The following is a 26,571-nucleotide window of genomic DNA, read 5'->3' on the forward strand; positions in this document are numbered from 1 at the left end:
GGCGACCTGGGCAGAGAAAGGAAGCCCTCGGACTCTGTCAGCGTGCCCAAGGCCCGCGGCCTCCCTTCCTGCCTCCTCCACTAGGACTCATCTGACTCTCCGCCTTGGCTTCCTCTTGCTCTGGGGAGAGCTCTTTCAGATCCTCCCCATCTCTCATCTGCTCTCAGGGGCCCCCATTTCTTTACCTGTCCCTGAGGCTCCGGCCCCTCTCTCACCTCCCCCCGGGGCTCCCGCATCTTCCTTCCCTCCCCCCTGGTTTTGGAGTCCGCCACAATTGTCCCTTCTCCTTACCCCCATCCTGTCCCCTTCCCTTAAGCTGGGAGTGCCCTCCGCCCCACCCCCTCCCCAGGGCTGGTTCTGGCCCAAACTCCCAAGACATAGACTGGAAACAGGCTCCTGCAGAAAAGGGCTAAGGTCGGGTGGGAAGGAGAGCTGGGATTTGAGGCTGGTCCTTTCATCCCAAGGCCAGAGCCCTTCTCTCCCTCCCCCTTGGGATCTGGATTTGAATTCTGCCTTCAGCGTCTTCAGAAGCACAAGTGAAAGATCTGCAAGGACGCTCTAAGCCCACCCCCCTTCCCTACTTTCTCTCCCTCTAAGGCAGAGATCTGGGGCAAACCCTCCTGCTGGAGCCCCCCCCCCAGGCCTGGGGTGGGAGAAGAAACTCTCAGAAGGTAAAAGCTCATTTTTGTGTCCTTCTCTGGGCATTTCAGTGCCCACTGAGCCCGAGAAGAAAGAACTCCAGGTTTGGGCTTGGAAGAACCGGGTCCGGCTCCCTTGGGCCAAACTCTCCTGCTCTGCTGTGCCTCAGTTTCCCCATAAGGAGAAAGGACCTGCAGGTTCTACAGGGGTGGGCGTCAGCGGGCTCCAGGGACCCCTTTGCACTCCTCTTTCCAGAGTGCCCCTCCCCCAGGGGTTCCCCACGAACCCCCCCATCCTGACTTGTCCCCATAAGGGGCACCTCTCCCCAGGAGCAGGCCATCCTCCCTTCCTACCACTTGTTCCCTACTCCCCCTTCCCCCAAAGCCCCACCCCCTTTCCTTCCCCGATCCCGCCCCAGGCTCCTCCTTCATAACCCCCTCCCTCGGCCTCTCCCCCACCCTTCCTGCAACTCCCTTCCTTTCCCCGAGACCCCGCCCTCCCCGAGCTCCCTCCCCTCCCCCAAGACCCCAGCTCCTCCCTTCTCCGCGGGTCCAGATCCCAGTCCGGCCGCCCTCGCCCCTCCCCTCCAAGACCCCTCCCTTCACTTTCCTCGGCCCCCTCCTCCGAGACTTGGCCCTCTTCTGTCACCTTAAGCCCCCACTCTCGCACCTGCAGCTCCTCCCCCTCCACTTCTTTCTCCTCTCCCTCCCCAGGGTCTGCCGCCCCCTCCCCCGTCCTTGGGCCGGACCAGAGCCGCAGTGGTCAGCGGCGACCCCTCCCACGGGCCCCAAGCCCCCGGCCCCGCGCCCACCTCCGCTCGTACATCCCACACAAGGAGCTTGCCCAGGAGCCCGCGGGGCCCGGAGCACACCGGGAGATGGAGTCCACCCCGCCCAGCGCCGCGCGGAGCATGCAGGGAGATGGAGTTCTCGCCGGCCGCTGTCGCTCACGCGCGGGAACCCCACCCCGGAAGGTCTCCCCGGGGATCGGGGCGGAGCCGCAGGGCTCTCGGGAAAAGCGGTTGAACGCACTTCGGAATCTTCCGGGCGGAAGGCGGGCGCCGGAAGAACTCGTCTCCCCCCTCACACAGCATTCTGGGAATTGTAGTTTCGGCCCTCACAGCGTGTAAAGGTGCGAGAACGGGGCTGCGGGCGTTCCCAGTTGGAAGCTCTGAAAGCCGAGCAGAGAATTTTGTGTCTGGTCCTGGAGGGAGTAGGGAGTCCCTGTGGCTTATGGAGGCGGGGACGGCGAGGTCAGAGCTGAGCTTTAGGAAGTCACTTTGGATGCGGCTCGAGGAGAGAGACAGGCAGGGAGCCCCGCCCCCCCCCCACCCCGCAGAGGGCCGGGCGGAGGGGGCGCAGAGGCCGAGGAGAGCGGCTCCCGAGCTGGAAGGGACGAGGGCTCAGGTGGGGGGAGGGGGGAACCTGAGGACTGGGAGGGCGGGAGTGGCCTCTGGCCATCTCCGGGAAAGGCCCGACCCAACCCAGGAAAGAGGTGGAGGCGAGTCCTCGGCCCGGAAAGGCTCCTTACATCCGGGGCTTCCAGCGCCGAGGCCCAGGGGGAACGGTCTGGGCGGCAGGCGGGAAACCCGGGAGGCGGTCTGGGAACCGACGGCCGGCGTTGTTCTCGGCGCTCCTGGCGGCTCCGCTCGGGCTCCGCAGTCACCGCCCCAGGGCCCATTCAGAGCCGCCGGAGCCTCCGGCCACCATCCCGGCAGACTCCCTCAGACCTTGGCGCCCAGTCAGTCAGCCTCGTGCGTGTCCGCTCTGGGAGCGCGCAGTGGCTTCTTTGGCGGCCACTGATGGTTTGCATCACTCAGGCCGCGCCCCCCCCCCTCCCCCTCCCCCCGCCCGGGTGCCAGGCTCCAGCTGGCACGGGGAGCTTGGGCAGCCCCCGCGCCTCTTGCTCTCTGGAGAGGTGACTATCAGGCTGCAGCTGGAACAGTCCTGCAGGACTGGGAGGAGTCCCGCCCGCTGCTCTGCGCCCGCGGGGCCGGGCGCTCTCTTGTTCCCCGGGAGAGGCCTCCCGTTCTCCGGATCTTTTCTCCCACACTGCCATCGATCCCGCGCGGGGCTTTCTTGGCTAAGAAGTATCACAGACGTGGCGGAGCCTGGGCCCTGCGCCCCCCCGGAGTGATCTCGAAGAGCCCGGCCCTGGAGTCCAAATCTGGTCTCGGACACGGGCAGCCGGCAGGTCACTGAACCCCGCCCGGGACCGAGCGCTCCAGTGTGGGGGAAGTTTTCTTGCCTTTTTCCTGCTCTAGTGTCTGAGGCAGACCAAGTGGCAGTCACCCCACGGGAACAAGTGTGGGCGGCCCGCCAGGGGGCAGCCTGACCTCTCCCTCCGGCGCTAAGGAAAGCCCGCGCCCCCTTCCCGGCAGAGTCTCTTGGAGAAGGCGGGGAGAGAAGCCAGAGATGTCCCTGGGGGACGCGGCCCCTCCATGCTGGCGAGCAGCCGCCGCCACGGGCCCCAGTCTGACTAGTGCTGTCCCTTTCTCCGCTCCCCTTGGAGCTCCTGCCGGGGTGTCTGCAGCCATTGAACATCTTCCCATCTGCGGGGCCCCAAATAACGCACTCGTTCTGCCCCTAGATCAAGGGCTCCCTATCAGTGCGACCATCCTTCCCGGCCCCCGAGGATCACGGATGCTGACCCTGCAATCGGGCGAGCTCCTGCACCCGCCGCGGCCAGGCTCTTCCTCTGCACCTCTGGCCACTCCCGCGTCAAAGTGAGGGTTAAAGGGCAGAGCGGGAGCCCCCCATCCCCCGGGATTCCCGAGCCCCGAGATCTCCGTCACCCAGACTGCCAGAGCAGGGAAAGCGCAGGAAGGGGGGAGCCCCGGCCATCTACCTCCATGTTCTCTTACAGCCTGATGGGGGACACTGGTGGGAAGAGCAGCCGCTCTGTGACCCCCAAACACACCCCGTCTCTTCTCCCCCTCCTCAGGGTACAGTGGGGGAGGAGCCAGAAGGCAGCTTATAAAGACATCTTTATTAGATTTCTTTTGTCACATCAAATGTCAGTGTTGATCCTTCCACAAACAGTGTCCGTCAGATAAATACTTGGCTGATCCCCCCGACTGAGAGGTTTAAAAATAATAATAATAATAACCACAATAATGAACCCCCCATATCTCCCTAATAGAGTTGTCTGGAACTTTGAGAAGTCACCCTGTCTCCAAAAACAGGGCAACAAAGTCCAAATCCAAATGGAACTCCCAGCATCCCTCAGCCCCCAGCTCAGACAAGTTAGCCCCTCATAAATAATCCCGGAAGCCTGTTCTCCTCCTGCCTCCCGGCTGATGGGATGAGGAGCCCTTTAGCTAGCCCCCTTCTCCATCCTGCCTGCATTCTCTCCTGCCTCCCCCAGCACTGTGCTTCTCCATCCCTGCGCTGCTCCTCCCCTTCTCCATCCCTGCACTCCTCCTCCCCTTCTCCATCCCTGCACTCCTCCTCCCCTTCTCCATCCCTGCACTCCTCCTCCGCTGCTCCTCCCCTTCTCCATCCCTGCGCTCCTCCTCCCCTTCTCCATCCCTGTGCTCCTCCTCCCCTTCTCCATCCCTGCGCTCCTCCTCCCCTTCTCCATTCCTGAGCTGCTCCTCCCCTTCTCCATCCCTGCGCTCCTCCTCCCCTTCTCCATCCCTGTGCTCTTCCTCCCCTTCTCCATCCCTGCGCTCCTCCTCCCCTTCTCCATTCCTGAGCTGCTCCTCCCCTTCTCCATCCCTGCGCTCCTCCTCCCCTTCTCCATCCCTGTGCTCCTCCTCCCCTTCTCCATCCCTGCGCTCCTCCTCCCCTTCTCCATCCCTGCGCTCCTCCTCCGCTGCTCCATCCCTGCGCTCCTCCTCCCCTTCTCCATCCCTGCGCTCCTCCTCTCCTTGATCCCCCCAGTTCTTCCTCTAACCCTCCTCTCACTCCCCGGCTTCTCTCTCTTTCACTTCCGTACATCCTTTTCTCCTCCTCGCCCTTTCTCCCCTCCTGGATCATGGGATCTGTGGTTTAGAACTGGAAGCACCTTAGAGAGCCCGAGGCCCCGGCAGGAGGGGGCTTGCGCTGGCACATAGCGCGGGGCACACAGCACCGGGCACACAGGAGGTGCTTGGTAAGTGTAGACTGACTGGCGGCCGTTAGCCTGGGATCCCAGTCCAAATGTGCTCCAGCTTCCCTCGGTCTCTCCTCAGTTGCTTTCTCTCCCTCCTCTTCTCTCTCTCCTAGGTCCCAGCGCAGCCCCCATCTCAGGACGTTTCCTCCAGGACGCTGTGTCTGCCGGGCTCGGACCGTCCCGTCCGTATCTCAGCAGAGGACGCGGGACGGCAGCCTGTGACCTCCCCACCCCCAGAGCCACCCCTGGGCTCCTCCTTTCGCTTCCCCAATGTGCGACTTTTCCCTTATCTTCATCCACCGGTGCCCCGGGCTGGGGCTTTGGCACAAGCAGGATCCTCCCCAGGGGCCATGCCAGCCCAAGAGAGCTCTGGTGCCCTGGTCAGGGCAGGGGGGGCAGGAGGCCCGGGCGATGCCAGGGACAGGGGTGGGCGGAGGAGGGCTCCTCGAGTCTCGGGTTGGCCCCGCGCAGGGAGCTGGGCAGGGGTGCTGCCCGAGCCTGGTTCCCCGGGGAGCTGCTCCGTCCTGCCCCCCTGCCTGCCTGCACAGCGCCAGGCCCGCAGGGGGCTCCAACCCCTGCCACTCCATGTGCTTCTCTGTGTAGTCTCTTTTCCTCCTCCCATCTCCCTTTTTGGGATTGGCGCGGAGGAGGGGCTGGTCTTTCCAGCCAGGACGGCTCAGCGGGAACTATCGGATTCAGGGGCCGGGGGGAGGCTCCGGGGACGGTCCGAGATCTGAGAGGGGGAGGCAGGGGATCAGGGGGTAGAATGACAGGCAGGACCCCCACCCCCTTCTCGGTACCCTGCTGGCCTCCCTGGGGGCCCCCCTGTGGCCAAGAAAAAGGCCCCACCCCTTTGTATACCTCTGGCACCTGGGGTCTCCCAGGGTCAGAGGCAAGGATGGGCCAGGACACGGGGATCCCTAGGCAGGCAAGGGCCGGATTTTCTGAACAGAACAAAGTCTGAAGGGAGATTCTTTTTATGAAGCTCCTTGAAAGAACTGAAACAGACTATTCTGGGACATCTAGGGCAATGTAGACCAATGGGGAGTCCACCATTGGTCTTGGCCCTTTGACCTTTGGCCAGCTGCCGCCCCTTCTACGCTGCAGTTCTCCCTTTCAAACAAGGGGAGACAACCGGTTCCCTTCTGATCCCCATGTTCCGCGTACGAGGAGCTCGATCTGGCTTCCGGGGACCCGGCTCTGGGCTCTCAGGTTCTCTCCCGCCACCCTCGCAGCTCCACAATCTGCTGCTCCGAGCCCGCGCCGGCACTAACGGCGTGCGGAGGACAGCGGCCCGTGGGGCGGGGAATGGGACAAGGGGAGCAGGGGACTAGGTGGGGCTGGACCCCGGAACTCCTTCCAGCTGCTCACCTGGCTCAAGGAGACCGCCGGACTCAGGGGGCCCTGGCTGCAGGACACCGACTCGCTGGACAGGGAGGTCCTGGGTTTCCTCCTCACTGTGGAGAGAGGGGCTCGGTCAGCCGGCACTCGGCCGTGTCCCGACCGGACGTCCGGAGGGAAGTGGGCGCGCTCCAGGCCTCTGGCCCAGGGCAGCAAAGGGAGGACCTGGAGGCTCCTTACCGGAGTCCGTCTCTGGCACGAAGACCTCGCTGCCCATGGAGGCTGGGCGTCGGAGAGCCTCGGAGAAGCTGTGGGGCCTCGTCGGGCCGTGGCTCCGGCCTCCTCCCCGGCACTTGTCCTCCGGAGCCTGGAGCAAAGGGATTCAATGTGAAGAGGAAAGAGCGCTCCCGGGCGCCGAGCTGAGGGACCGACGCTCAGCCACGGGCACCGCCCTCCGTCTGTAAAAGCCCTGTCGGGGCCCGCTAGGTGCCAGAGACTGGAATACAAGTCAGTCCCACCCTGCCTGTGCCAGGCCCATGGTGGGCATCGGGGACGTGCACTTAAGAATCTGACAATCCCTGCCCTGGGGAGCTTCCTGTCCCTTGGCACAAAAGAGAGCCCAGCCGACTTCGGACAAGTCACTGGCCAGGGGAGCCCGGTCCCTCCGGCTGAGCGCCGGGTCGCTTCTGACTCTAAGATCGTTGGCCTTGGTGCCCCGTCTGCCAGGGTCCCAAGAATAGAACCTTAGACCCAGAAGAGACCCAGAGTTCACCTGGAACAATGCTTTGTATTAGACGGGAAAATGAGGGTTCAGAGCCCAGGCCCTGACTCCCAGTTTTGTGCTCTTTCTGTTACCTGGAGCCCCGACAGGGCCGGGGGAGGTACTGAGCTCTGAGGGCTCTGCTAACGCGGCTCTGCCACCAAGATCCCCCTCCAAGCTCCCCCTCTTCCTCGCTCTCTGCCTCCCCGCCCCCTCCTCCACTGAGGATTTACCGGGGATTGGCCCACAGGGCTTCTGACCGGATCCGCTCTCTGATCCTGGATCCCCAGACGACTCACCGGGGGCAGCTCTGGCCTCCCGTCTCCAGGACCCACGTGGGCCAGGTGGCTGAAGTTTATTGGTGGAGAGATGAACTTGGAGCGTATGAAAGGGTCCTTCAGCAGCTCCCTGGGAAGAGGGTGGGGGTGCAAGGAGTGAGCAGCCCAACACGCCCCCCTAGAAAAGGGAAGGGTCCTGGGAACGCAGGGGCGTGGGGCAGGGGGAGGAGGCAGCTGGGCTGGGCCGAGGCCAGGGAAGCGCTGCTGGGAGCCAGGCCTGGAGGCCGGGGGACTGGACCCAGAGGCCAGGGAACCGCTGCTGGGAGCCAGGCCTGGAGGCCGGGGGGCTGGACCCAGAGGCCAGGGAACCGCTGCTGGGAGCCAGGCCTGGAGGCCGGGGGGCTGGACCCAGAGGCCAGGGAACCGCTGCTGGGAGCCAGGCCGGGGGGCTGCTGCTGGGGGCCGGGTTCAGAGGTTGGGGGGCCACTGCCGGGGGCCAGCCCCTACCTGCGCTGCTGTTGGCGCTGTTCCTCGGAGACTCGGAAGAAAAAGCGCCGTTTGCTCTTGGATCGGAACAGCTGGCGACGGCTGTTGTCAGTCAGGTCGGGGATGTCAAACTCATCTTTCTCTGCAATAGCGGCCCCCCTCTCATCAGCATCGCCCAGAGAACCTGGGGAGTTCTGGTGCTCGACCCCTCCCTGATCTCTGTTGGGGCGGTCCGGCCTTGCTGGGAGTCCCCGGGACCCTCCCCCACCTCCACCTGGCCATTGGGAGGGCGTTTGCCTTTCAGGGGCACCTCCCTGAGCGCCCTTGGACCTCTTTTGTCCCAGTTCAGGCGTCACTCCCGCCACTTATTATTCTCAGAGCGCGACCTCCGGCCTTGCCAGGGTCACTGGGCTCGGAGGAGGCAGAGGCGGGGCTCGGACCCAGGCCCTGCCCCTGAACGTCACAGGGGCCCTCGTACCCTGCTGCCCCCCGAGGACAGGGAAAGGGCCCCAGGCTGGCCACGCGCGCCTGCACTCACCCGCCAGCCGGTTCCTGAGGTAGGTCAGTCGGACTTTCTCGGAGCCAAAGAGACAAAGGGAGCCCTCGGGGTTCAGGGGTCGGACCTGATCATGGGGCGGAGAGTTAGTGATGGTGAGACTGGGGACGGCGGGGCCCCGGGGCCCGGCCGCAGCCTCCGCGCCTCTCCCCTCAGATCGCCCCGGCAGAGGCGGCCGGAACCCCTGGGCCTGGCCCTGGAGAACTTCCCAGCCGGCTCCCCCAGCCAGCCCCCCGCCGGGCCCCCACCCCCACTGTGCTCGCAGCCGCACCTTCTTGAGCGGCACCGACTGGACCCACTCTGCCCTCCGAACATGAAACACGTCAATGGCATTCTCGCTGAACACTGTCAGGTAGGGGGCTGTGTAGCCTGGTGGTTGGAGGGGATTATCCCCGTTACTACTGAGAACAGCAGCTCCCCTCCCCCAGGAAGGCCCCCCCAAAGGGCAGGGCTGTGGCATTAGGGGAGGGGGAGGAGGAGGATTCGAAAGCAGACCCTCCCCTTGTCCTGGGACCATCCCGGGACCCCATTGCCCCGACTCACCCCAGCCCGTGGGGGCCGCGGGCCAGAGCAGCTCCTGGCTCCTGGATCTCTTGCCCGAGCGGTCCACGTAGACGCCGGCCGTGGAGAGCAGGAGCAGGAGCTCGCTGAGGCTGAGCTCGACGGCGCCCAGCGCCTCGCAGGGACCCTCGGCGGGCAGCCCGGCGCCCAGCACCAGGGGGGCCGCCTCGTTGAGCAGCGGGTAGAGGGCGAAGGTCCCGGCCGCCCCCACGCACAGCCGGTCGCCCACCAGCACCAGGCTCTGCACCGGCCCGGGCGCCTGCAGCTCCCGGATACGCCGATGCCAGGGCCCGGGGCCGGGCCCCAGCTGGTAGCACAGGACCTGCCGCTTCACGGCCACGCAGAGGACGGGGGTGCTGGCCTGCAGGACACGGCCCGCCGCCAGGCTCTGGCAGCCCCTCGACTCAGCGATCTTGGCCCCCCCTGCCTCGCCGCTCTCCAGCTCGTCCAGCGCAAAAAGGCGCACGCTGGGGCCGCGGCCGCACAGGACGGCCAGGAGCCCGGAGGGCTGGCTCACGGCCAGGCGCTGCACCCGCTTGCACTCACCCACCTGGAAGATGTCTGGGGAAGGGAGTTGGGACGTCGCCACGGACCGTGCCCCTCCACCCACTGCGGCCCTCCCCCTCCCCCCATGGCCCCCACCCCGCTCCAGTCCCCCTTCCCCACTCACAGGCCCACCTCACCCCCCATTCCCCCCCCCGTCTCCACCTGCCCCCCCGCCCTCACCGTTGGTGTGCAGGTGGATGACGTAGAGTCCTTCTTCAGTGCCCAGGGCCAGCCGCTCCTGGTCTAGAGGAAGGAGGAGCCAAGGGTCCGGCATGAAGGAGCTGCCATGCCCCGGCGGTCACACTGCCCCCTGCCCACACTGCCCACGCCCCAGGCAGCCTTCTCCGGCCTCCAGAAGCCCCGGCCTCAACGTGGCGGTGGGCGAGGGAAAGGGCGGGTTAGGGTCCTGACGGCCCCCGTCCCAGGAGACGCTTGGGCAGCCGGACACAGCCCAGCCTGAGGACCGGCCCCCAGAGGCAGAGGGACGAGGATCAGTTGAGATGTCAGACCCCTGCCCGGGGGCATCGTCACTGCCTCCTCCCAGAATCTGCCTCTCAGAGAGCGGCTTTAAACATTTCACTTTGAGGGGAACTGAGGAATTGGCACTTCCCCCTCAGTGCCCGGCCCTGCCCCTTCGCCGCCGCACCAGAGAGGAGGCTCACCGATAATGGCCGCGCAGAGGGCGTGGGGCAGCATGGGCAGCCCGTTGTCGTAGGCCTCCTTCAGGGTGTAGACGGGCAGGGGCCGCGGGCGCATGTCCATCAGCAGGCGGCGCAGCTCCCCCAGCACCTGCAGCCAGCGCGCCCGCTCGCCCTCGCTGTCGGCCAGCAGCAGCACGGAGCACCGCGTCGGGGGCACGGTCAGCTGGGACGCCATCACCTGAAGAGAAGCCGGGCTGGGGGTTGGTGCGGGGCCCCGGGTGGGCGGGACCCTCAGGCCAGGGGTCTACCCTCCCGCCCCCTTTGCAGCCACTCACCCTGAAGATGCAGGGCAGGTCCCGAACCTGTGCGTGGATGACATCGGACGCTAGGACTGGGGTGGCTGAGAACTGGGGGTCCCTGAGGAGCACAGAGAGCAGGATGGCACACCCCTCCCAGAGCACCCTGCTTGTGGTCTACCCGGAGCCCAGGCTCTCAGAGGCATCGAATGCCCCTAGATCTCGGTGTCCCCGAGGAGGGGCCACTCGGGCCCAGGGGAGCAGTGGGAGACCCTCCAGGAGGGGCCCGAGCCCTGAGATCTGTCCCATCTGGGACAGTGAGGGGGCACCACAGCGCTCCCCGAGTCCAAATCCCACCTCGCACACTCCCTAGCCAAGTCCCTTTGCCTGCAGCCTCAATTTCCTCATCTGTGAGATGGGTCAGGAAAGGAAACGGCAAAACCGCTCTGGAGGCTCTGCCGAGAAAACCCCTAATGGGGTCACAGCGGCCGATGGGACCGCCCTCCCCCCCGTGCCCCCGGCTCCTCCAGCCCTTCTGGACAAGTTCTCATCGGCTTCTGCTCCACTGAGGAGGCGCCCACCGCTCCCAGAGAAGGGAACAGACTCCAGTACTTGGGAATGTCCGGCTCCGGGCTTTTGGCTCGGGGACAGTGGCCGTCTGAGCCCAAGAGCCGGCCTGGGCACATAAAGGAGACTGTCGGGGGCAGAGGCCCAGGGGGTAGGGCCCGGAGCCCCCCGCGCGGCTGGACGACTCTCGGCAGAGGCGTCCCGGGCTGGCCGCGCCCTCCTGAAAGGCCCTCCTGCCTCTCTAGGTCAGGCCCAGGGGCCGGCGCATCGGGACGCCCCAGGCCCGAGGTGAAGGACACTGCCGAATGACACAGGGGCAAGGCAGAGCCATGGGGCCTCCTCTGGAGGCCTTCCTGGCCATGGAGGCCCAGAAGCCTCCCTCCAAGGGGCCACTCTTCACTGCCCGCCTCCATCTCTCCTTCCCTCCTGCAGACTCCCGTGCCTCACCCGGACCGCCACGCTCCAGGGCCACCCCAACAGCCCCCCCCAGCCCTGCCCACCTCAGGTCCAGGGTCTGGATGAGGGCACTGCTCGCGGGGGAGAGCTTCGGGTCAGGGGCATCGTACAGGAGGAGGCGGAGGTCGCTGAGCACGGCAAACACCCTCTGCCAGCCTCGGCGCACCCCCGAGGGGCGCGGCACCTGGACAGAAAGGAGCCGGACGAGGATGAGGGGACCCCTTCCGAGCCAGCCTGGGCCCCGACCCTCCCGAGGTCACCCCCGGGCCCCACTCACCGACAGGAAGCCCTCGTAGGCTGTGCCGATGCCGGTCTCGGCGTTCACCCCCAGGACCGTCCGGAGCAGCTCGGGGGGCACAGGGCAGGGAGGGGCCAGGGGGGCACAGGCAGAATGGCAGAAGTAACCACAGGCTGGGGGTGCAGGAGAGAGGGATGGCGAGAGAAGCCAGGCGTGGGAGAAAGGGGCGTGGGGCCGGGGGAGGGCGCTCTGCGGGCCGGGGCAGGAGGAGGGGCCCTCACCTTCACACGCCACTCCCTGGCGGCTGAGCCCAAGCATTAGTGAGGTGCACCTCAGGCACTTGGTGGGCGACGGGAAGCTCCACGGGCGCAGGGCATGGGAGCCAGGCTGCCAAGGGCACAGAGCCAGTCACCCCCAAAATCTGCACCCCCAGAACATGCTCAAAAAATTACTCAGTAATCACTCTGGGGTCCTTCCCAGCTAGGACGCTCCCCGCTCTGCCCCCGCTGGGACGCCCCCCGCTCTGCCCCCGCTGGGACGCCCCCCGCTCTGCCCCCGCTGGGACGCCCCCCGCTCTGCCCCCGCTGGGACGCCCCCCGCTCTGCCCCCGCTGGGACGCCCCCCGCTCTGCCCCCGCTGGGACGCTCCCGGCTAGGACGCTCCCCGCTCTGTCCCCGCTGGGACGCTCCCCGCTCTGTCCCCGCTGGGACGCTCCCCGCTCTGCCCCCGCTGGGACGCTCCCCGCTCTGTCCCCGCTAGGACGTTCCCCGCTCTGTCCCCGCTAGGACGTTCCCCGCTCTGCCCCGGCTGGGACGCTCCCCGCTCTGCCCCGGCTGGGACGCTCCCCGCTCTGTCCCCGCTAGGACGTTCCCCGCTCTGCCCCGGCTGGGACGCTCCCCGCTCTGTCCCCGCTGGGACGCTCCCGGCTCTGTCCCCGCTGGGACGCTCCCCGCTCTGCCCCGGCTAGGATGCTCCCTGCTCTGCTCCCGGCTAGGACGCTCCCTGCTCTAAGGTCCCTCCTGGGTCTCCCACAGGCAGGCAGCTGAGCCAGGCCACGCAGCAGGGATCTACAGAGGATGGTTCCGCCTCGGCTCTGACCTTGGCCGGAGGACTGTCAATGGGAGCCGGGGTCTGGGTTCGAGGAAACACGGCCTGTTTGCAGAGAGAAGGAGACACGTCAAGGGGTCACACAGGCTTGGACCCAGGGCCAAGGACAGCGCTGTGTGGATCTGGGGAAGGAAGGAGGACTGGCGCGGCCCAGCTCGGGCCTTTCCTGGCCACTGCAGGGCTGAGCCACTCAGCCCCAAAAGCACCCAGTATCCTCGGCGTCGGGCTTATGCTCCCCCCGCCACCATTACTTCCTCCAGGGCAGTGTAAGCTCCCTGAGGGTGGGGGCGGCCTCACAGGTGCTTCTGCAATCACACTGAACAGTGCCTGGCACACAGTAGGTGCCTAATAATTGCTGCGTGAGTGAGAGGGAGGTGTATGCTGGGGCCAGGGGCGGGGTGGGAAGGGCCTGGGCCCCCTCGACGCCGGGGTCTCACCCCCATCCGCAGGCTGCGGCGGCCCTCTGGCCGGAGCTCTGGCTCAGCCCCGGGACGCCGGGGGTCAGAGGGGTCTGTGCAGCTGACGGCATCCTTTGAAGCATCTTTCTGAAGGAACAATCGGGGAGGTCCGGAGGAGGAAGCCAACGGCAGAGAGGCCATTCTCCTGTCTGCCTCCTCTTCCCCTTCCCTCTCCTCCTCTTCCTCTTTCCTCCTTCTCCCCCTTCCTCTTTCCCTTCCTCCTCCCCCCTCCCCTTCCTGCCTCTCCTCCATTCTACCCCAGCCCCCACCCCACTCTCACCTCTGAGCTCCGGAAGGACAAGAACGGAATCAAAGAACTGGACGGTTTGGAATCTGGAAAGAAAGAGGGAAGGGAAGTGGAGGCCAGGCCCAGGCCTCGGCTCCTGCGTCAGCGTGCGGTGGGCCTCTGGCCCTCGGTTTGCCCATCCGTGCAGAGGAAGAGGGCGTCCCTGACTGCCCAGGCCCCCAGCTCTGGCGTCCATGGCTGCTGTGTCCAGGCCCGCACGGCCACTGGCAGAGGCCACTCCCCGGCGAGCCCGAAGCCGGGCATGTCTGACCGAGCTCATCTCGGAGGCCGAGCGATGGAGGCGGCCAGACCGGGATCTGACCCCCGGCCCTCCGTCGGGGAGTCCGGCGGCCGGCCTGCAGGACCCCAGGAAGGCCCCCCTCCCACCGCCAGGCTCTTACCCCCCTGCCCCCGGGTCTTCAGCTCCTCCCGCAGGGCCGCCAGCTCCTGCTGCAGTGCCTGGTTTCGCTTCTCAGCTTCCTGCAGGCGGCTGGAGAGGGAAGAGGGGCCTCCTTGTCACAGGCCCCTGTGGGCCTCCCATCTCACTGGCCCCCTTCATCAGGAAGCCTCCCCCAAGCCCATCCCTCCCGGGCCAGGGGGACGGAGACGGATGGAGGGCTTGGGGCCAAGTGAGACTGGCGGCCCAGAGGGGGCCCAAGGACCCTCCCAGCTTGGTCTCCTAAGTCCCTTCCAGTTTTGTGTTCTAGGTCTGTCCTGACTCTGGGTTCTAGATCCATCCTGAGTCGTCTTCCAGAGTCCCCTACCTTTGTGTTCTAGATTCCTCCCAGCTCCGAGTCCTAGGTTCTCTGTTCTACCTGGAAGCCTAGATTTCCAAAGACCTTCCCAGCTCAGTGTTCTGATACCTCCTAAGGTCACAACCAGCACTTCTGCTCCAGGGCGAGATGCACACAAGTCCCCACCCACGCCCATACCCGCAGACCATGAGTCTCTCTGATGGCCATGGTGACTTCTTAACTGGACATGAAGTTTAAAAGACCCTCAGCCCCCTCAGAGTCGGGCACCCCGGAGGCAGCCCTCGTCGTGGTGCCCAGCTGCGGTTCCGCCATCAGCTCTTATGTTCTAGGTCCTAGAGTCCTTCTTAGCCCTACACAGCCCATGCTCCGGGCTCGACCTAGCTCTCATGTCAGGAGCATCCCTTCCGCCAGCCAGCCTCTCCTGCCGCCCCGCACTCCTCCTGCAATCATGCTCCACAAAGGTGCCCCCAGAGCCTCTGGCTGCTCATCTGCCTCCTCCTCCCACAGGGCCCCATCTTCCAGCCATGCCGGCCCTCCCCACCCTCCCTCGGGGGCCTACCTCTCCCCACCCTCAGGGGCCTACCTCTCCCCACCCTCGGGGGCCTACCTCTCCCCACCCTCGGGGGGGCCTACCTCTCCCCACCCTCGGGGGCCTACCTCTCCCCACCCTCAGGGGCCTACCTCTCCCCACCCTCGGGGGCCTACCTCTCCCCACCCTCGGGGGGGCCTACCTCTCCCCACCCTCGGGGGCCTACCTCTCCCCACCCTCAGGGGCCTACCTCTCCCCTTGGCGCTGGGCTTCCTGCACCTGGCCCAGCTGCTCCTGAAGGCTCTGCTTGGCCCGGATTTCAGCCTCCAGCGCCGACTGCAGCTCCAGCTTGGCTGAGGCCTCCATTTTCTGAAGCCGCCGGGCCTTCCACTGGTGGTCCTGGCCCACGGGAAGTTCAGATGCGGTGAGAGTCCCCCCCCCTCCACGGCTGCCCCGGACTCCCACCCAAAGGGACGCCATAACTAATCTGCCACAGGACTGTAAGCAAATCCACCCCCTTTTCAGCTTCATTTTCCTCGAAGATGGCTGAACTGTTGGATTTCTAAAGGGCCCTCCCAGCTTGGACTTTCCAGAGTCCCTCCCCCTCCAGATGCATCGGGACCAGGCACTCACCAGTGGCCGGGCAGGGAGGGTCTGGGTTCCTGTGTTGCGTAAGGCTTCCAGCTCCTCCGCCATCTTGGTGGCCAGAGCCTGCAGGTAACCTCGAGAGACCTTCTCATCATTCACCCTGTGGGAGGCAGGGGGAGCTCAGCCCAGGAGCCTTCCCTCTTCCCCTCTCCCTCCCCTCCCCCCCCCCCCGCCCCACCCACCAGGTAAGGATGTCCGAGATCTGAGCCTCCCAGTTGCTCTCGCTCTCCTGCCGCTCCCCTTCCAGCTGCTTCTTGCTCTGCTTCTCTCGCTCCAGCTCTTGCGAGAGCTGCTCAGAAAGAAGAAATGCCCGGTCCGGCCCAGACTCGCCCCTTCCACCGGGTGCTCGCCTCCATTCTGACTCGGAGGGAAGGCTCCTTCCAGCCTCCCATTCTGGCTCTGCCCCTTATCCCCTGTGTGGTCCTGGCAGGGCTTTTCCTGAACCTCGGTTTCCCCATCTGCACAATGAGGGCGGGGGGCTGGACTCTAAAATTATGAGATCCCTGAAGGCCCCCTTCTCCAGGAAGCCCCCTTGCCTTGCTTCTGCCAAGGCTGGCTAAGGAGGGAGGCCGAGGGCCCGTCCCGGGGGGCCCGGGCTCACCAGCTCCTGCTTCTGGGTCAGACGTCTGTTTTCCTCCTGGAGCCGGACAAGTTCCTCCTTCCCTTTTGGGCTGCTGGGGCTGGGGAGAAGACCCCGGGTGATGACTCCCGAGCTGTCCCTGGCAGCCGAGCCCCCCACCCTGCCCCTGCCCCTGCCCTTCCTCCTCACCCCTGGCTCTGGGCCTGGTCCAACTGAGATCTCAGAGCTTCCAGCTCCTTCTTCAGGGCCTCCTGCTGGCCCGCCCCCTGGGGCACGGGGCTCAGGGGGCCGGAGCCATTGGTCTCAGGGGACGGGAGGATGGCCTAGGACGGAAGAAGGCAATCAGCCCCCGGCACCAAGCCCCTCTCTCTCCCCAAAGACCATCACCCCAATGATCAGACCCAGCGAGGTCACGGGGCCATGTGCCCCTCCTCCATCCCCGGGGTCCACATGCCCCCCCCCCCAGTCAACTCCAGCCCCAGGGCAGGCACAGCAGGGGGCACGTTCACAATTGGGAAAACAGTTAAGCTAAAAGAATGAAACTCTAATGGTGGCTTTTCAGGCACCAGGCAAGAGCTGGAAGGGGCTGGCACGTGGAGCCGGGGAGGTTCCCTGACGTTCCTGAATTGGAGCAGGTCCAAGGACCCGACAAGCATAGGTCTGGGATGTGCCCGATACCCATCATGTGCCCGGGACGTGCCCAGTGCCTGTTATGTGCCTGATGCCCAGGACATGCCCAGGATGTGCCCGATGCCCATGGGTACCTTGACTCGGGACCGCTCCTTCTCCCTGCTCCTCTCCCTCTGCTTCCGGAGCCGCGTCACCTCGCTGCTGAGGGCGGCCACCCTGGCCTCTAACTGAATCGGAGGGAAGGGTCACAGGGTCAGAAACTGCCCTTGAAGGTGACTTCAGGCCAAGCAGAAGCGCTAAAGCTTTGGGTGTTGGGAGGGGGAGACAATCATTTATCATGCCCCTACTGTGTGCGGGCACTTTGCCAAGCACACTTCAAATAGCCCCTCTTTGGATCCTCAGATGTTAGGATCCTCTCCAGGTAACCCCAAGGTTCACTGGTCTTAGGACCTGAGCACCTATCAGCGTTGGGCACTCTGGGCACGGAAATGCCCTCCTCTGCTGCAGATGCCCGCTCACGCCACCCCGCACACAGAGGCCAGGGGGTGCTGGGCGCAGCGCCTCAGATCAGGGCCCCCAGCCTCTGGGCCACAAGGCTAGAGAGAGCCCTCCGACGCAGGCCTGGCCGCCTCCCCAGCCAGCGATAACCATGAAGTGTTTTCTCCTGTCCAAAGGAGCCCCGAGGCTGGGGGGAGGGGCTCGGGGTCCCAGGCCCTCTTGGCCGCCCCCCACTTTTCCCCTGGGCCAGGCTCGGCCACCTCAGCCTGGGCTTCCCGGGCAGTGTCCAGCTTGTGGCTCAGGGCCTGGGCCCGGCTCTGGGCAGCCCCCGTGGCCTCCTCGGCCTCCTGAAGCCTCTGCTGCAGCTCCTTCTGCCTCCCGTCGGAGACGAGCAGCTCCTGGGCCTGGGCCTGCAGCTGGGCCCGGGCCTCCGACAGCTCCTGGGAGGGAGGGGACAAGGAAGGTGTGAGGCTCGGATCCGAGAGCCTGGCCTGCGTGCTGGAGGGTCAGCCCCCGCCCCACCCGGGGCCCCCAGACCGTCCCAGAACTCCCGGGCACATGAGCGGGGCAGGCCCCAGAAACGTCTCATCTCTGAGGCTGCCACAGGCCCCGAACCGCATGAACGGTGGCCCAAGCTGGCACTGCCCCCCATCCCCATGATGCCCCTGCCCCCACGGTGCCTCCACCGCCCAGGACCCCCCAGGCAGTGGCAAGGACTCAAACCTGGCAGAGCTGGTCTCTCTCCTGCTGCCAGCTGCTCCCAGGGGCCAGCCTCCCGCCTGGGCCGCCCTCAGCCTGGGCTTCTGTGGGGGGGGAGTCAGAAATGAATGCCCCGGCCGGCCGGCTGCCATCCTTGGAGCTTTGGGCTCTTCGGCAGCGGTTCCGCTGGGGCCCGGGGCCGGGGCACCCCTAAAAGTCAGCTGGTACCAGAGGAGACTGGAGAGACCGGGCCAAAGTGGGCCACTTAAAGAGAGGGGATGGTCAGGCCCAGGGTGGGCAAGCGAGACATTTAGGATTAGAGAGCTGGGCCTGGGAGAGGGAGAGCCGAGTTCAAATCTAGCTTCAGACTAGACCCCGGGCAGGGCACTTAATGTCCGCTTGCCTCAGTTTGCTCATCTGTAAGATGGGGATAATAAGACCTCTCACCTCTCAGGACTGTTGTGAGAATCAAATGAGAGAAAATTGGCACACAGGAGGTGCTTAATAAATGCCTATTTCCTCCCCTTCCCCTTCCTTCTATTTCAGGGCCCTTCTCCCAGATCTGTAAAATGGGATAATAACCAGAGCCCCAGCGCTAGGAAAGAACCAGAGCACACGGAGCCATGTCGGTAGTTGCAACGCTGGGGAAACTGAGGCCCAGAGGTGTGTGGGGAGGCAGGCGGCGCCCCCGGGGCCTGCAGAGGCCACCCCGGGGGCCGTGCCCGCTGTACCTTGCAGCTTCCGGCTCAGCTCGGCTTTCTCCTGCTCCAGATTCCGCATTCTCCGCTCAAGGCTGGAGGCCGGCAGGTCGGGGCTCCTGTCTGAGCCGGGCCCGGGGCTGGAGCTGGGGGGGGGGCCGGAGCAGTGAGGGACGGCATCCCGCTCCCCAGAGAGCCTGGAGACGGCCACACTCCACTGGGAGAAGCGGGGGCGGGGGCAGGGCGAGCCCCTGGTCTGCAGCAGGACCCTGCCCCCACCCGGCCCCGGCCAGCCTCCCATCCCCCAGAGTCCTGCCCATCCCCCCAGCTCCCCCCAGGAGGCAATGGGGTCACACTTACGTGAAAGTGAAGCCCACAAAGGGCAGGTGGTGGCCCGAGAAGGTCCCGTGGGAAGCCGGCGGCAGAGTCCCCTGTGAGGAGGAGGGCGGTCAGGGGCGGGGCGAGCAAGTCCAGGCAGGAACGAGGCCTTCCTCAGTCCAGGAGGCGGCAAGGGCCGGCCACGTGTCCCCCAGCGGACGGCTGACCCCGCGGCCCCGTCCCAAACGCCCCGAACATCCTCTGATCCCCGGGGTCTGCTCCGTGCCCCCCCCGGTAACCCCAGATCCCCAGGGCGGTGCAGCCCCCCCTCTGTGTGACACTCACCGGCTTCACACCCGCTCTCTGTCTCTCTCCCCTTCCCCCCACCCCGTCTCTGTCTCTCTGTGGAGCCTTCTGGGAAGTGTAATTCTCCCCTCCCTGCCACCCCCAGTTCCAGGAGGGTAACCCAGGAAGCAATCCTCCCTCCAGTCAGACATCGCCCCCCCCCCCCCCCCGGTACCGCCCCCTCACCGGATGGTTAACGGTATCATCATCCACGTCAAAGTTGGAGGTGTCCACAGGCCCCCGGAGCTCGGGGATGTAGGGGGCGGTGCTGGTCGGGAGCCGCTCCCAGTCCACACCCTCAAAGAAGGGGTGACCCCGGAAGTCATCCAGCCCCCCCCGGCCCAGCCTCTCCTCCTGGTGACACAGGAGTTTGCGGATCAGGTCCCGGGCGCTCTCCGACACCTCGGGGATGTCTGGGGGGAACTGCAGGTGGTCCTGGAGGGGGGAAGACAGAGCCCAGTCACCGAAGCAGAACCCCAGCCTAGAACCTCACACCTCCTTGTCTTAGAACCTCATCCCCAGCCTAGAACCTGCATAATCCCCAAGCATTTGTTCTTCTGATCCAGAACCCCGTTGACTCCTCCAGTCCCAAACCTGAGTCTAGAACTTGGGTGTGTGTCTGCATCCCCTTGCCTGGAACCCCAAAGAACATGGCTTTAGGGGGCTTTAAGTCTAAGCCCCTCCTCTCCCAGAAGAAGAGGCTGGGACTCGGCGAGGGAGAGGGACGGCCCCTTCCCCGGCCTGCCCGCTCCTCCCGCCCCATCCCGCTGACCTCATAATTCATGATCTTGCCGTAGGTCTCCACCAGGGACTCGGCGTAGAAGGGGGTCTCCCCGAAGAGCAGCTCGTACATGCACACCCCCAGGGACCACCAGTCGCACTGCGGCCCATAGTGGCCCTTTCCTTCCTCCATGGCCTGAAGGATCTCTGGGGAGATATAGTCAGGGGTGCCCACGGCCACCGAGGAGTCCACCTGAGGTCAGGGACAGGGGCGCGTGAGGCCGGGGCCGGCCGGTGCCCGAGGCCACGCCGCCCCCCCCGCGGGGCCTCCCCTCACCATCCCGTTGGCGTTGAGCTGCAGGCAGGAGCCAAAGTCGGCCAGGCGAATGTGCCCGTTCGAGTCCAGAAGCACGTTGTCCGGCTTGACGTCCCTGCGCCAGGAGAACGGGGACCGGTCAGAGTCCGCGGCGCTCCCTCAGAGAGCGCCCCCCCAGCCCAAGCTGGGCTCTCTCTGCTGAGGGTCAGCCAAGGCCCAGAGGACGGCGGGCGCCAGAGGGCAGAGCGGGCCCTGCCAGAACTCTCTGGTGAAAGGATCATTTCAACCGGCCTTTTGGAGCCCCCCACATGCTCTGGGGGGGGGGAGGAATGTGGACAAGGGTCAGGGCTCCTGTGTCCCAGAAGGCAATGAAAGCCTGTGAAAGGAGAACAGGGCAGCTGCCTTTGGGAGGAGGAGAAGGGCGGGCAGCTGGGTCAGAGCCTTTGGGAGGGGCAGAAGGGCGGGCAGGGGCAGGACCCCGGGGAGGGAGGAAGGGCAGGCAGGCCGGCGCGGTGGGCAGGGATGGGACAGAGGCAACTTTGAGGCTCTGCTGGTCCTAGAACGGGGACCTGGGGTGGGGGAGGGGGGCACCTGTGCACGTAGCCCAGCTGGTGCAGGGAGTGGATGGCCAGCACCATCTCTGCCAGGTAGAACTGGGCCAGCTCTTGGGGCAGCCGGTCTTCAAATCGGCTCAGCAACGTCAGCAGGTCTCCACCAGCATAGTAGTCCATCACCAGGTACTGGGCAGGTGGGAGGGAGTCAGCGTTTATTAAGCTCCGACGGTGTACCAGGCACCTCCCTAAGTACTTCTCACCCTCTCACATCCGACCCAGTCTCACCCCCCCAGGGACTCTTAGGCATCCAGGGCCCTGCGACCTACAACCTCAAGCCCAGCTCCTCAAGTTGTCCGGGAGAATTTCAAAGCCTGGGAGCTAGCCCCCCCTTCCCCAGGCGCCCCGATGGTCACCAAACCTCGCTTGTGAAGCCCGGGGATGAGGGACCACAAACACTCTCCGCCCCTCCCCCCCACTCCAAGGCCCGCAGCTGCCCCCCTGACAGCCTCTCCAGCCTCGGCCCGAACTGATCTGAGCCCCGAAGGCCGGGGGCCAGCCCTCGCTGCCAGGCCCACCAGGTAGTCTTCATCCTGGAAAGCGCAATGGAGAGTGGTCACCCAGCGGCCATCGCCCTTCACCAGGACATCTCGCTCCTCCCGGAAGCAGGCGGTCTGAGGAGAGAAGGAAGGACAGGGTCAGCCCCACTCACAAACTACCGACCCAGGAGGCCCAGCTCTGACCAAGTCTCCGGCCGCTCTCTCTGAGTCGGTTTCCCCAGCTGTGAAGCCAGGATCTGGACCAGGTGACCCCACCCTGACATCCTCTGGCCAGCCCCAGGCTCCGGCCATCGCGTGCTCCGACACTTCCTGCAGACAGAGGACGGACCACTGACCTCGGCCCTCTTGAGCATCTCCCATTTGTGCAGCATCTTCATGGCAAAGATCTGGTCCGTGTTCTTCTGCCTCACCACGGCGACCTGCAGGGAGCCCAGGGAAGTAGTGAGGGCTGGCCCCCGAGGCCCGGACCCTTCACCCGCCGCCCGCCTCCACCTCCAGGTGTCCAAACTCACCTCCCCAAAGGCCCCCCGGCCAATCACTTTGAGGATCTCAAAGTCGTCCCTCTGGAGCCTCAGTTCTTTCACCTTTGTCACAAAGGGGGCGGCTGCCGGGGAGAGAAAGACTCGCGTGAGCGCAGATGCCCAGGAGCCCTTTCCGCGGCTTGGGGAAAACACCCCTCCCCTTCGTCGAGCTACTCGATGACCTCCTTCTGCTGTCAACTTGCTAGAAGACCCTGGGCGGGTCACCTCTCCTTGGCCCTTAGTTTCCCCCTTTGTGAAAGGGAGGAGTGGGACGAGAGAGGCAGCACAGCACGGCCTGGCCTGTCTCTGCCACCTCCAGGAAGAAATGAAGGAAGGAAGGCATGGGAGGGAGAGAGGGAGGGAATTGGGGAAGAGGAGGGAGGGAAAGAGGAAGGAGAGGAAGGGAAAGAGGGGATAAGGAAAGAGGGAGGGTGGAAAAGGGAAGAAGGGAAGGAGAAAGGGAAAAGATAGGAAGGGAGGGGAAAAGGAAGGAAAGAGGGGGGAAGGAAAGGAGAGAGAGAGAAGGAAGGAAGAAGGGAGGAGCATATTTTTCTTTCCTTTTTGTTAACGCGCAGACTAGACAGCAGTTGGCAGTGCAGACAAGCAGGGCAGCTGCTAAAGCCACAGGCTAAATTTATTATATACTTTAAAAGAAAAGTAAAGGGCACACGACAGTTACACTTTCCCCACGGTTTACACGGAAATGCCCATTTTATTTGCAGTTTGTTAAGCTCAGAATCTTTTTTTAAGGCAAAGAAAAAGTCACGGCTGCTGTCTGAGCAGGGGGCGTCCTTTTGGGCCAGGAGGACGCGGGCGTTGGCCTGGAGCCGTGCCTCCTTTTGAAATAAAATCCACTTCAGGCTAGTTGGTTCCCTTTAGGGGGCTCCGGCTTTGCCTTTAAAACGCCGACGGGGAGAAGAGGTCCCCCGGTCCCGAGGATCCGGTCCAGCTACGAGAACCTCCCTGAGGTCCCCCCCGGCCCCAAGTTCTAGCACTACCCTTTCCCCACGCTGGGCAGAAGCACCCCAATTCCCATGAGCCTGGGTCAGTTAGCTCCTTAGGGAAAGACAGCTTCTCTCCCGGGGGCGGATGGGAATCACAGGGCAGGGAGTTGAGTGCTTACTTGGCCGGGCTAATGGGAGTGTGTTGGGGAGACTGTCAGCTACCCCTCCCTCAAATCCAGTTACCTAGAAACCCATCCAGAGGTAGCCCCATCCCTGGGGCGTCTCTGGGGTGAATGGGCAGCCCCACGGGGGCTGATGGGATGCACAGTTCCCCCAGCCCCAAAGAAGGCAAGCCGGCAAAGCCTGGGTGAGACTCGGGGGCACAGCCCCATCCCTAGCTCACCCTGCCTGGGCTCCCGGCTCCGGGCTCCCCCGGCAGGGGCCAGGTCTGGGCCTGTCTCGGGGAACCGGATTGGTGACATTCCTCATAGGGAAAGCATGGGGGGGTGCAGGAGGAGAAGGAATTGGGCTGGGGCCTTGCCCTTGTCAGCCCTGGGCCGGGGGGTCAGCGGCCGGCTTCTGGGGAGAAGCAAAAGTGGGAGCCGGGGGAGGGAGACAGCGCAGGGACTGCCCAGGAGGGAGCCGAGAGTGGGAGGGAAGGGAGCTTCCAAAAGGATCTTGGGACTTAAAAGGCCTTACAGAGCATCACCCATCCCAGCTGCTCCTTCAGTTTTACATAAGGAGAAACTGAGGCCCAGAGAAGTGCCCAAAGTCCCACAGGGAGTAACCGGCAAGTTCCAGGGCCCTTTCCAGAAAGGGGCACGGCGGGAAAGCGGCTGGCCTGCCGGGCTTGGGGAGGGAGCCTGAAGTGATGGGACAGCCCGACTAAATCCAGGGCACTCAGTCCCTCCTGGCGGTGACGCAGGGTTCCTGCCCTGCCCCAAGCTCGCTCCCCTGGGGAAGCCTGGGCAAGAAACTTTTACTGAGAGTGTAAACACAGCCTTGAAAGCAATCAACAGCCGCTCCCTTCCTGGCTCTCCCATCCCTCCTCCCAGCTCCCTCCTCCTCACTTCTCTCTCCCTCACACTTCTAAACCTGTCCCCAGCTCCGACCTCTCACCACACTCTGCTCCCCCCTCCGGGTCTCCCCCTCCCCTCCCCCAGCTGCCTTTTCTCTGCCCATCCTTGCTCCAGGAGAGGCACCCCACGGGCTTATGGGACTTGTGTTTGGACAGTCTCCGAAAGCTCACGGACCCTTCCCAGAATGCACAAGAGAAAACATTGAAATGCGGTTATGGATGTGTTTAAAGTGCCCAGGCCCAGGTTAGCGGCCCCTGAGCCAGCCCAGCCTCACGGCAGAAAGGAGAACAGGCTCAGGCGTGGAAAGTGACCTTTCCAAGGGCCACAGGAGTGAGCTCCTGGACAGCAGAGACGGCCCGGTTTTCTCCGGCACCCCAAGCCCGGCCTCGGCTCCACAAGCATTCGGCTGAATCCCCCCGAAGTACAACAGGCGGACGGCCGAGCTCTCCGTGGGCCCCGGCCAGAGGGGAGTCAGACTGGGGAAAACGACAAGTCCTGGATCCCGCAGCTCAGGCCCGTTCTCTGCCTCGGTTTCCCTCCTCAGGATGTCGCTCCTCCCTAACTGTGGGCTTCCACCCAGAGCTGCTCCACAGGTTTCATAAACAGAAACCCTGCAGCGGGGGAGGAGGGAGCCTCCTTCCAGAAAGTAACTGCTTCTTAGCCTGGGGAAGGGAGAGAGGGAAGAAGGCCGAAGGAGGCGGCCGTGGGAGCTCCGCGGGGGTCGGAGGGGGCCGGGCGAGGCAGGCCCCCGCAGCCAGCCGGCCAGGGAGGAAGGTCCATTCTTCCCCTAAGCCTGGCTCCTCGGGGGATGGGCAGACCCCCCAGTGCAAGTCGGGGAGCAGGGCGAGTCAGGGCAGAGGAGGGAGGATGAGTCACCCCTCCCCACACTGGAGCCGGGAGCCAGAAGGCTGAAGCCGAGATCCAAACAGAGACAGAGACAGAGACAGAGAGACACAGAGAGACACAGAGAGAGAAATAGAGAGAGACAGACACAGAGACATAGAGTCACAGAGATAGAAATAGTCAGACAGAGAGACAGTGAGAGAGACAGAGAGAAATAGAGACAGACACAGAGACATAGAGTCACAGAGATAGAAATAGACAGACATAGTCAGAGAGACAGAGACAGAGAGACAGTGACAGAGACAGAGAGACAGAGAGAGAAATAGAGAGAGACAGACACAGAGACATAGAGTCACAGAGATAGAAATAGACAGAGAGACAGTGAGAGAGACAGAGAGAAATAGAGACAGACACAGAGACATAGAGTCACAGAGACAGAGATAGACAGACATAGTCAGAGAGACAGAGACAGAGAGACAGTGACAGAGACAGAGACAGAGAGACACAGAGACAGAGATAGACAGACATAGTCAGAGAGACAGAGACAGAGAGACAGTGACAGAGACAGAGACAGAGAGACACAGAGAGAGAAATAGAGAGACACACAGAGACATAGAGTCACAGAGATAGAAATAGTCAGACAGAGAGACAGTGAGAGAGACAGAGAGAAATAGAGACAGACACAGAGACATAGAGTCACAGAGACAGAGATAGACAGACATAGTCAGAGAGACAGAGACAGAGTGAGAGAGACAGAGAAAGAGAGACAGACAGAGAGACATAGAGAGACAGAGACAGAGATAGACATAGTCAGAGAGACAGTGAGAGAGACAGAGACAGAGACAGAGAGAGAAATAGAGAGAGACAGACACAGAGACATAGAGTCACAGAGACAGAGATAGACAGACATAGTCAGAGAGACAGAGACAGAGAGACAGTGACAGAGACAGAGACACAGAGAGAGAAATAGAGAGAGACACACAGAGACATAGAGTCACAGAGATAGAAATAGACAGAGAGACAGTAAGAGAGACAGAGAGAAATAGAGACAGACACAGAGACATAGAGTCACAGAGACAGAGATAGACATAGTCAGAGAGACAGTGAGAGAGACAGAGACAGAGACAGAATGGGGGCCGCTGGGAGGGAGCACTGAAACAGCGCATTGGGAAGGAACCTTAAACTCCATCGGGCTTAAATTCTGCTCAGAAAGCACCTGTTGGGCCCGGGTCTCCGCTCTCCTTGCGCAGCGGGCGCGCTGAGGGAGGGAAGGATTTTGCCCGGTGACCAGGCCAGGAGAGCCTGGGCTCCTGCCTCGCGGCCCCGGAGCCCCGGGAGGGTGGGCGGCCCGTCCCCCGGAGCCCACGTGCGGGAGTCGCGAGGGGGAAGGCCGAGGCGCCGGGCCCCACCCTCGGAGTCCCGGAGCCTGGGGCCGGCCCGCAGCCGCCGCTCCTGCCGGGGTTCAGGGTCACCCTGGGCCGGCCGCTCCCAGGTGACTCAGCCGCCTCGGTCCAGGGAAGGGGGCTGGGCCGCGCCGGACGTCGGGACGGGCCGAGGCGGAGCGGCCCTCTTCGGCCCTTTCCCCCAGGGCCCGCGCGGGTGGGCAGGCTGGGGGGAGGGCCGGCCTGCCCACGGGTAACAAAGGGGCCGGAGGGGCCGAGCGGGGCGCTCGGCCCGGGGGGAAGCGGCCGCCGCCCCTCCCTCTCCCCGGCGGGGCAGGTGGCGGTCCCCAGCAGCGCATCCCGGCCCCAGCCCACTCACCCCAGCTGAGGAAGAGCGCCACGTTCCTCTCCCGGCGCAGGGGGGCGCTGGAGAGCTCCTGGTGCAGCCCCAGCAGGAGGTCCAGCAGTCCGTCCAGGAGGCCGGCGGGCTCCGCGCCCCCGCGCTCCCCGCGCACCAGCCGCTCCAGGGCCTGCAGTCTGCGCTCCATGGCGCTCGGCGCGCGGGGCTGGGGCCGCGCCGCGCTCGGCCGGAGGGGGCCGCCCCCCGGCAGCCCCGCTGCTCCCGAGCTAGGGCCCGGCCGGCT

The 26,571-nt window shown here is 64.6% G+C and overlaps 1 protein-coding gene and 1 long non-coding RNA gene across 5 annotated transcripts; one reads left to right on the top strand and one right to left on the bottom strand.

Moving 5' to 3' along the window:
- Positions 1-5: 5 nt before the first annotated feature.
- On the top strand, positions 6-4,980 carry LOC141547661 (uncharacterized). The gene is made up of 4 exons (XR_012483581.1): positions 6-671; positions 1,353-1,770; positions 3,229-3,364; positions 4,848-4,980. It is a non-coding gene; the product is annotated as an uncharacterized LOC141547661 (long non-coding RNA).
- CDC42BPG (CDC42 binding protein kinase gamma) lies at positions 3,608-26,566 on the bottom strand. Of its 4 annotated transcripts, none has more exons than XM_074276124.1 (36): positions 26,307-26,565; positions 21,671-21,762; positions 21,494-21,577; positions 21,177-21,272; positions 20,639-20,787; positions 20,069-20,162; positions 19,784-19,984; positions 19,198-19,446; positions 18,709-18,779; positions 18,382-18,494; positions 17,675-17,754; positions 17,212-17,391; positions 16,588-16,680; positions 16,013-16,146; positions 15,845-15,923; positions 15,426-15,532; positions 15,229-15,343; positions 14,846-14,994; positions 13,713-13,801; positions 13,306-13,358; positions 13,005-13,112; positions 12,559-12,612; positions 11,742-11,847; positions 11,500-11,633; positions 11,267-11,406; positions 10,239-10,320; positions 9,925-10,141; positions 9,443-9,505; positions 8,699-9,277; positions 8,427-8,524; positions 8,138-8,222; positions 7,621-7,741; positions 7,135-7,243; positions 6,316-6,442; positions 6,106-6,191; positions 3,608-5,467 (listed from the first exon to the last, which is right to left on the bottom strand). In XM_074276124.1, the coding sequence occupies exons 1-36, from the start codon at positions 26,473-26,475 to the stop codon at positions 5,411-5,413; spliced, it is 4,563 nt and encodes a 1,520-aa protein (XP_074132225.1). In that variant the 5' UTR covers positions 26,476-26,565; the 3' UTR covers positions 3,608-5,410. The 4 variants fall into 4 exon arrangements, with proteins under 4 accessions (XP_074132225.1, XP_074132224.1, XP_074132222.1 ...); XM_074276123.1 differs by having other exon boundaries at positions 7,069-7,243; XM_074276121.1 differs by having other exon boundaries at positions 11,500-11,847; positions 26,307-26,566.
- Between the last annotated feature and the right edge of the window lie 5 nt (positions 26,567-26,571).

This window comes from Sminthopsis crassicaudata, chromosome 6 (genome assembly GCF_048593235.1).
Source record: "Sminthopsis crassicaudata isolate SCR6 chromosome 6, ASM4859323v1, whole genome shotgun sequence".
Lineage (NCBI taxonomy): Eukaryota > Metazoa > Chordata > Mammalia > Dasyuromorphia > Dasyuridae > Sminthopsis > Sminthopsis crassicaudata.

What these genes read in the sequence shown, in the direction of transcription:
- CDC42BPG (XM_074276120.1), bottom strand. Translation starts at nt 26,475, where the DNA reads ATGGAGCGCAGACTGCAGGCCCTGGAGCGGCTGGTGCGCGGGGAGCGC. An exon ending in TTTGTGGGCTTCACTTTCAC is followed by an intron (nt 18,495 to 18,708) that starts GTAAGTGTGACC and finishes CCCCCCCCCCAG; the next exon opens with CTCCAGCCCCGGGCCCGGCT. An exon ending in GAAGACCCGGGGGCAGGGGG is followed by an intron (nt 13,359 to 13,712) that starts GTAAGAGCCTGG and finishes CTTTCTTTCCAG; the next exon opens with ATTCCAAACCGTCCAGTTCT.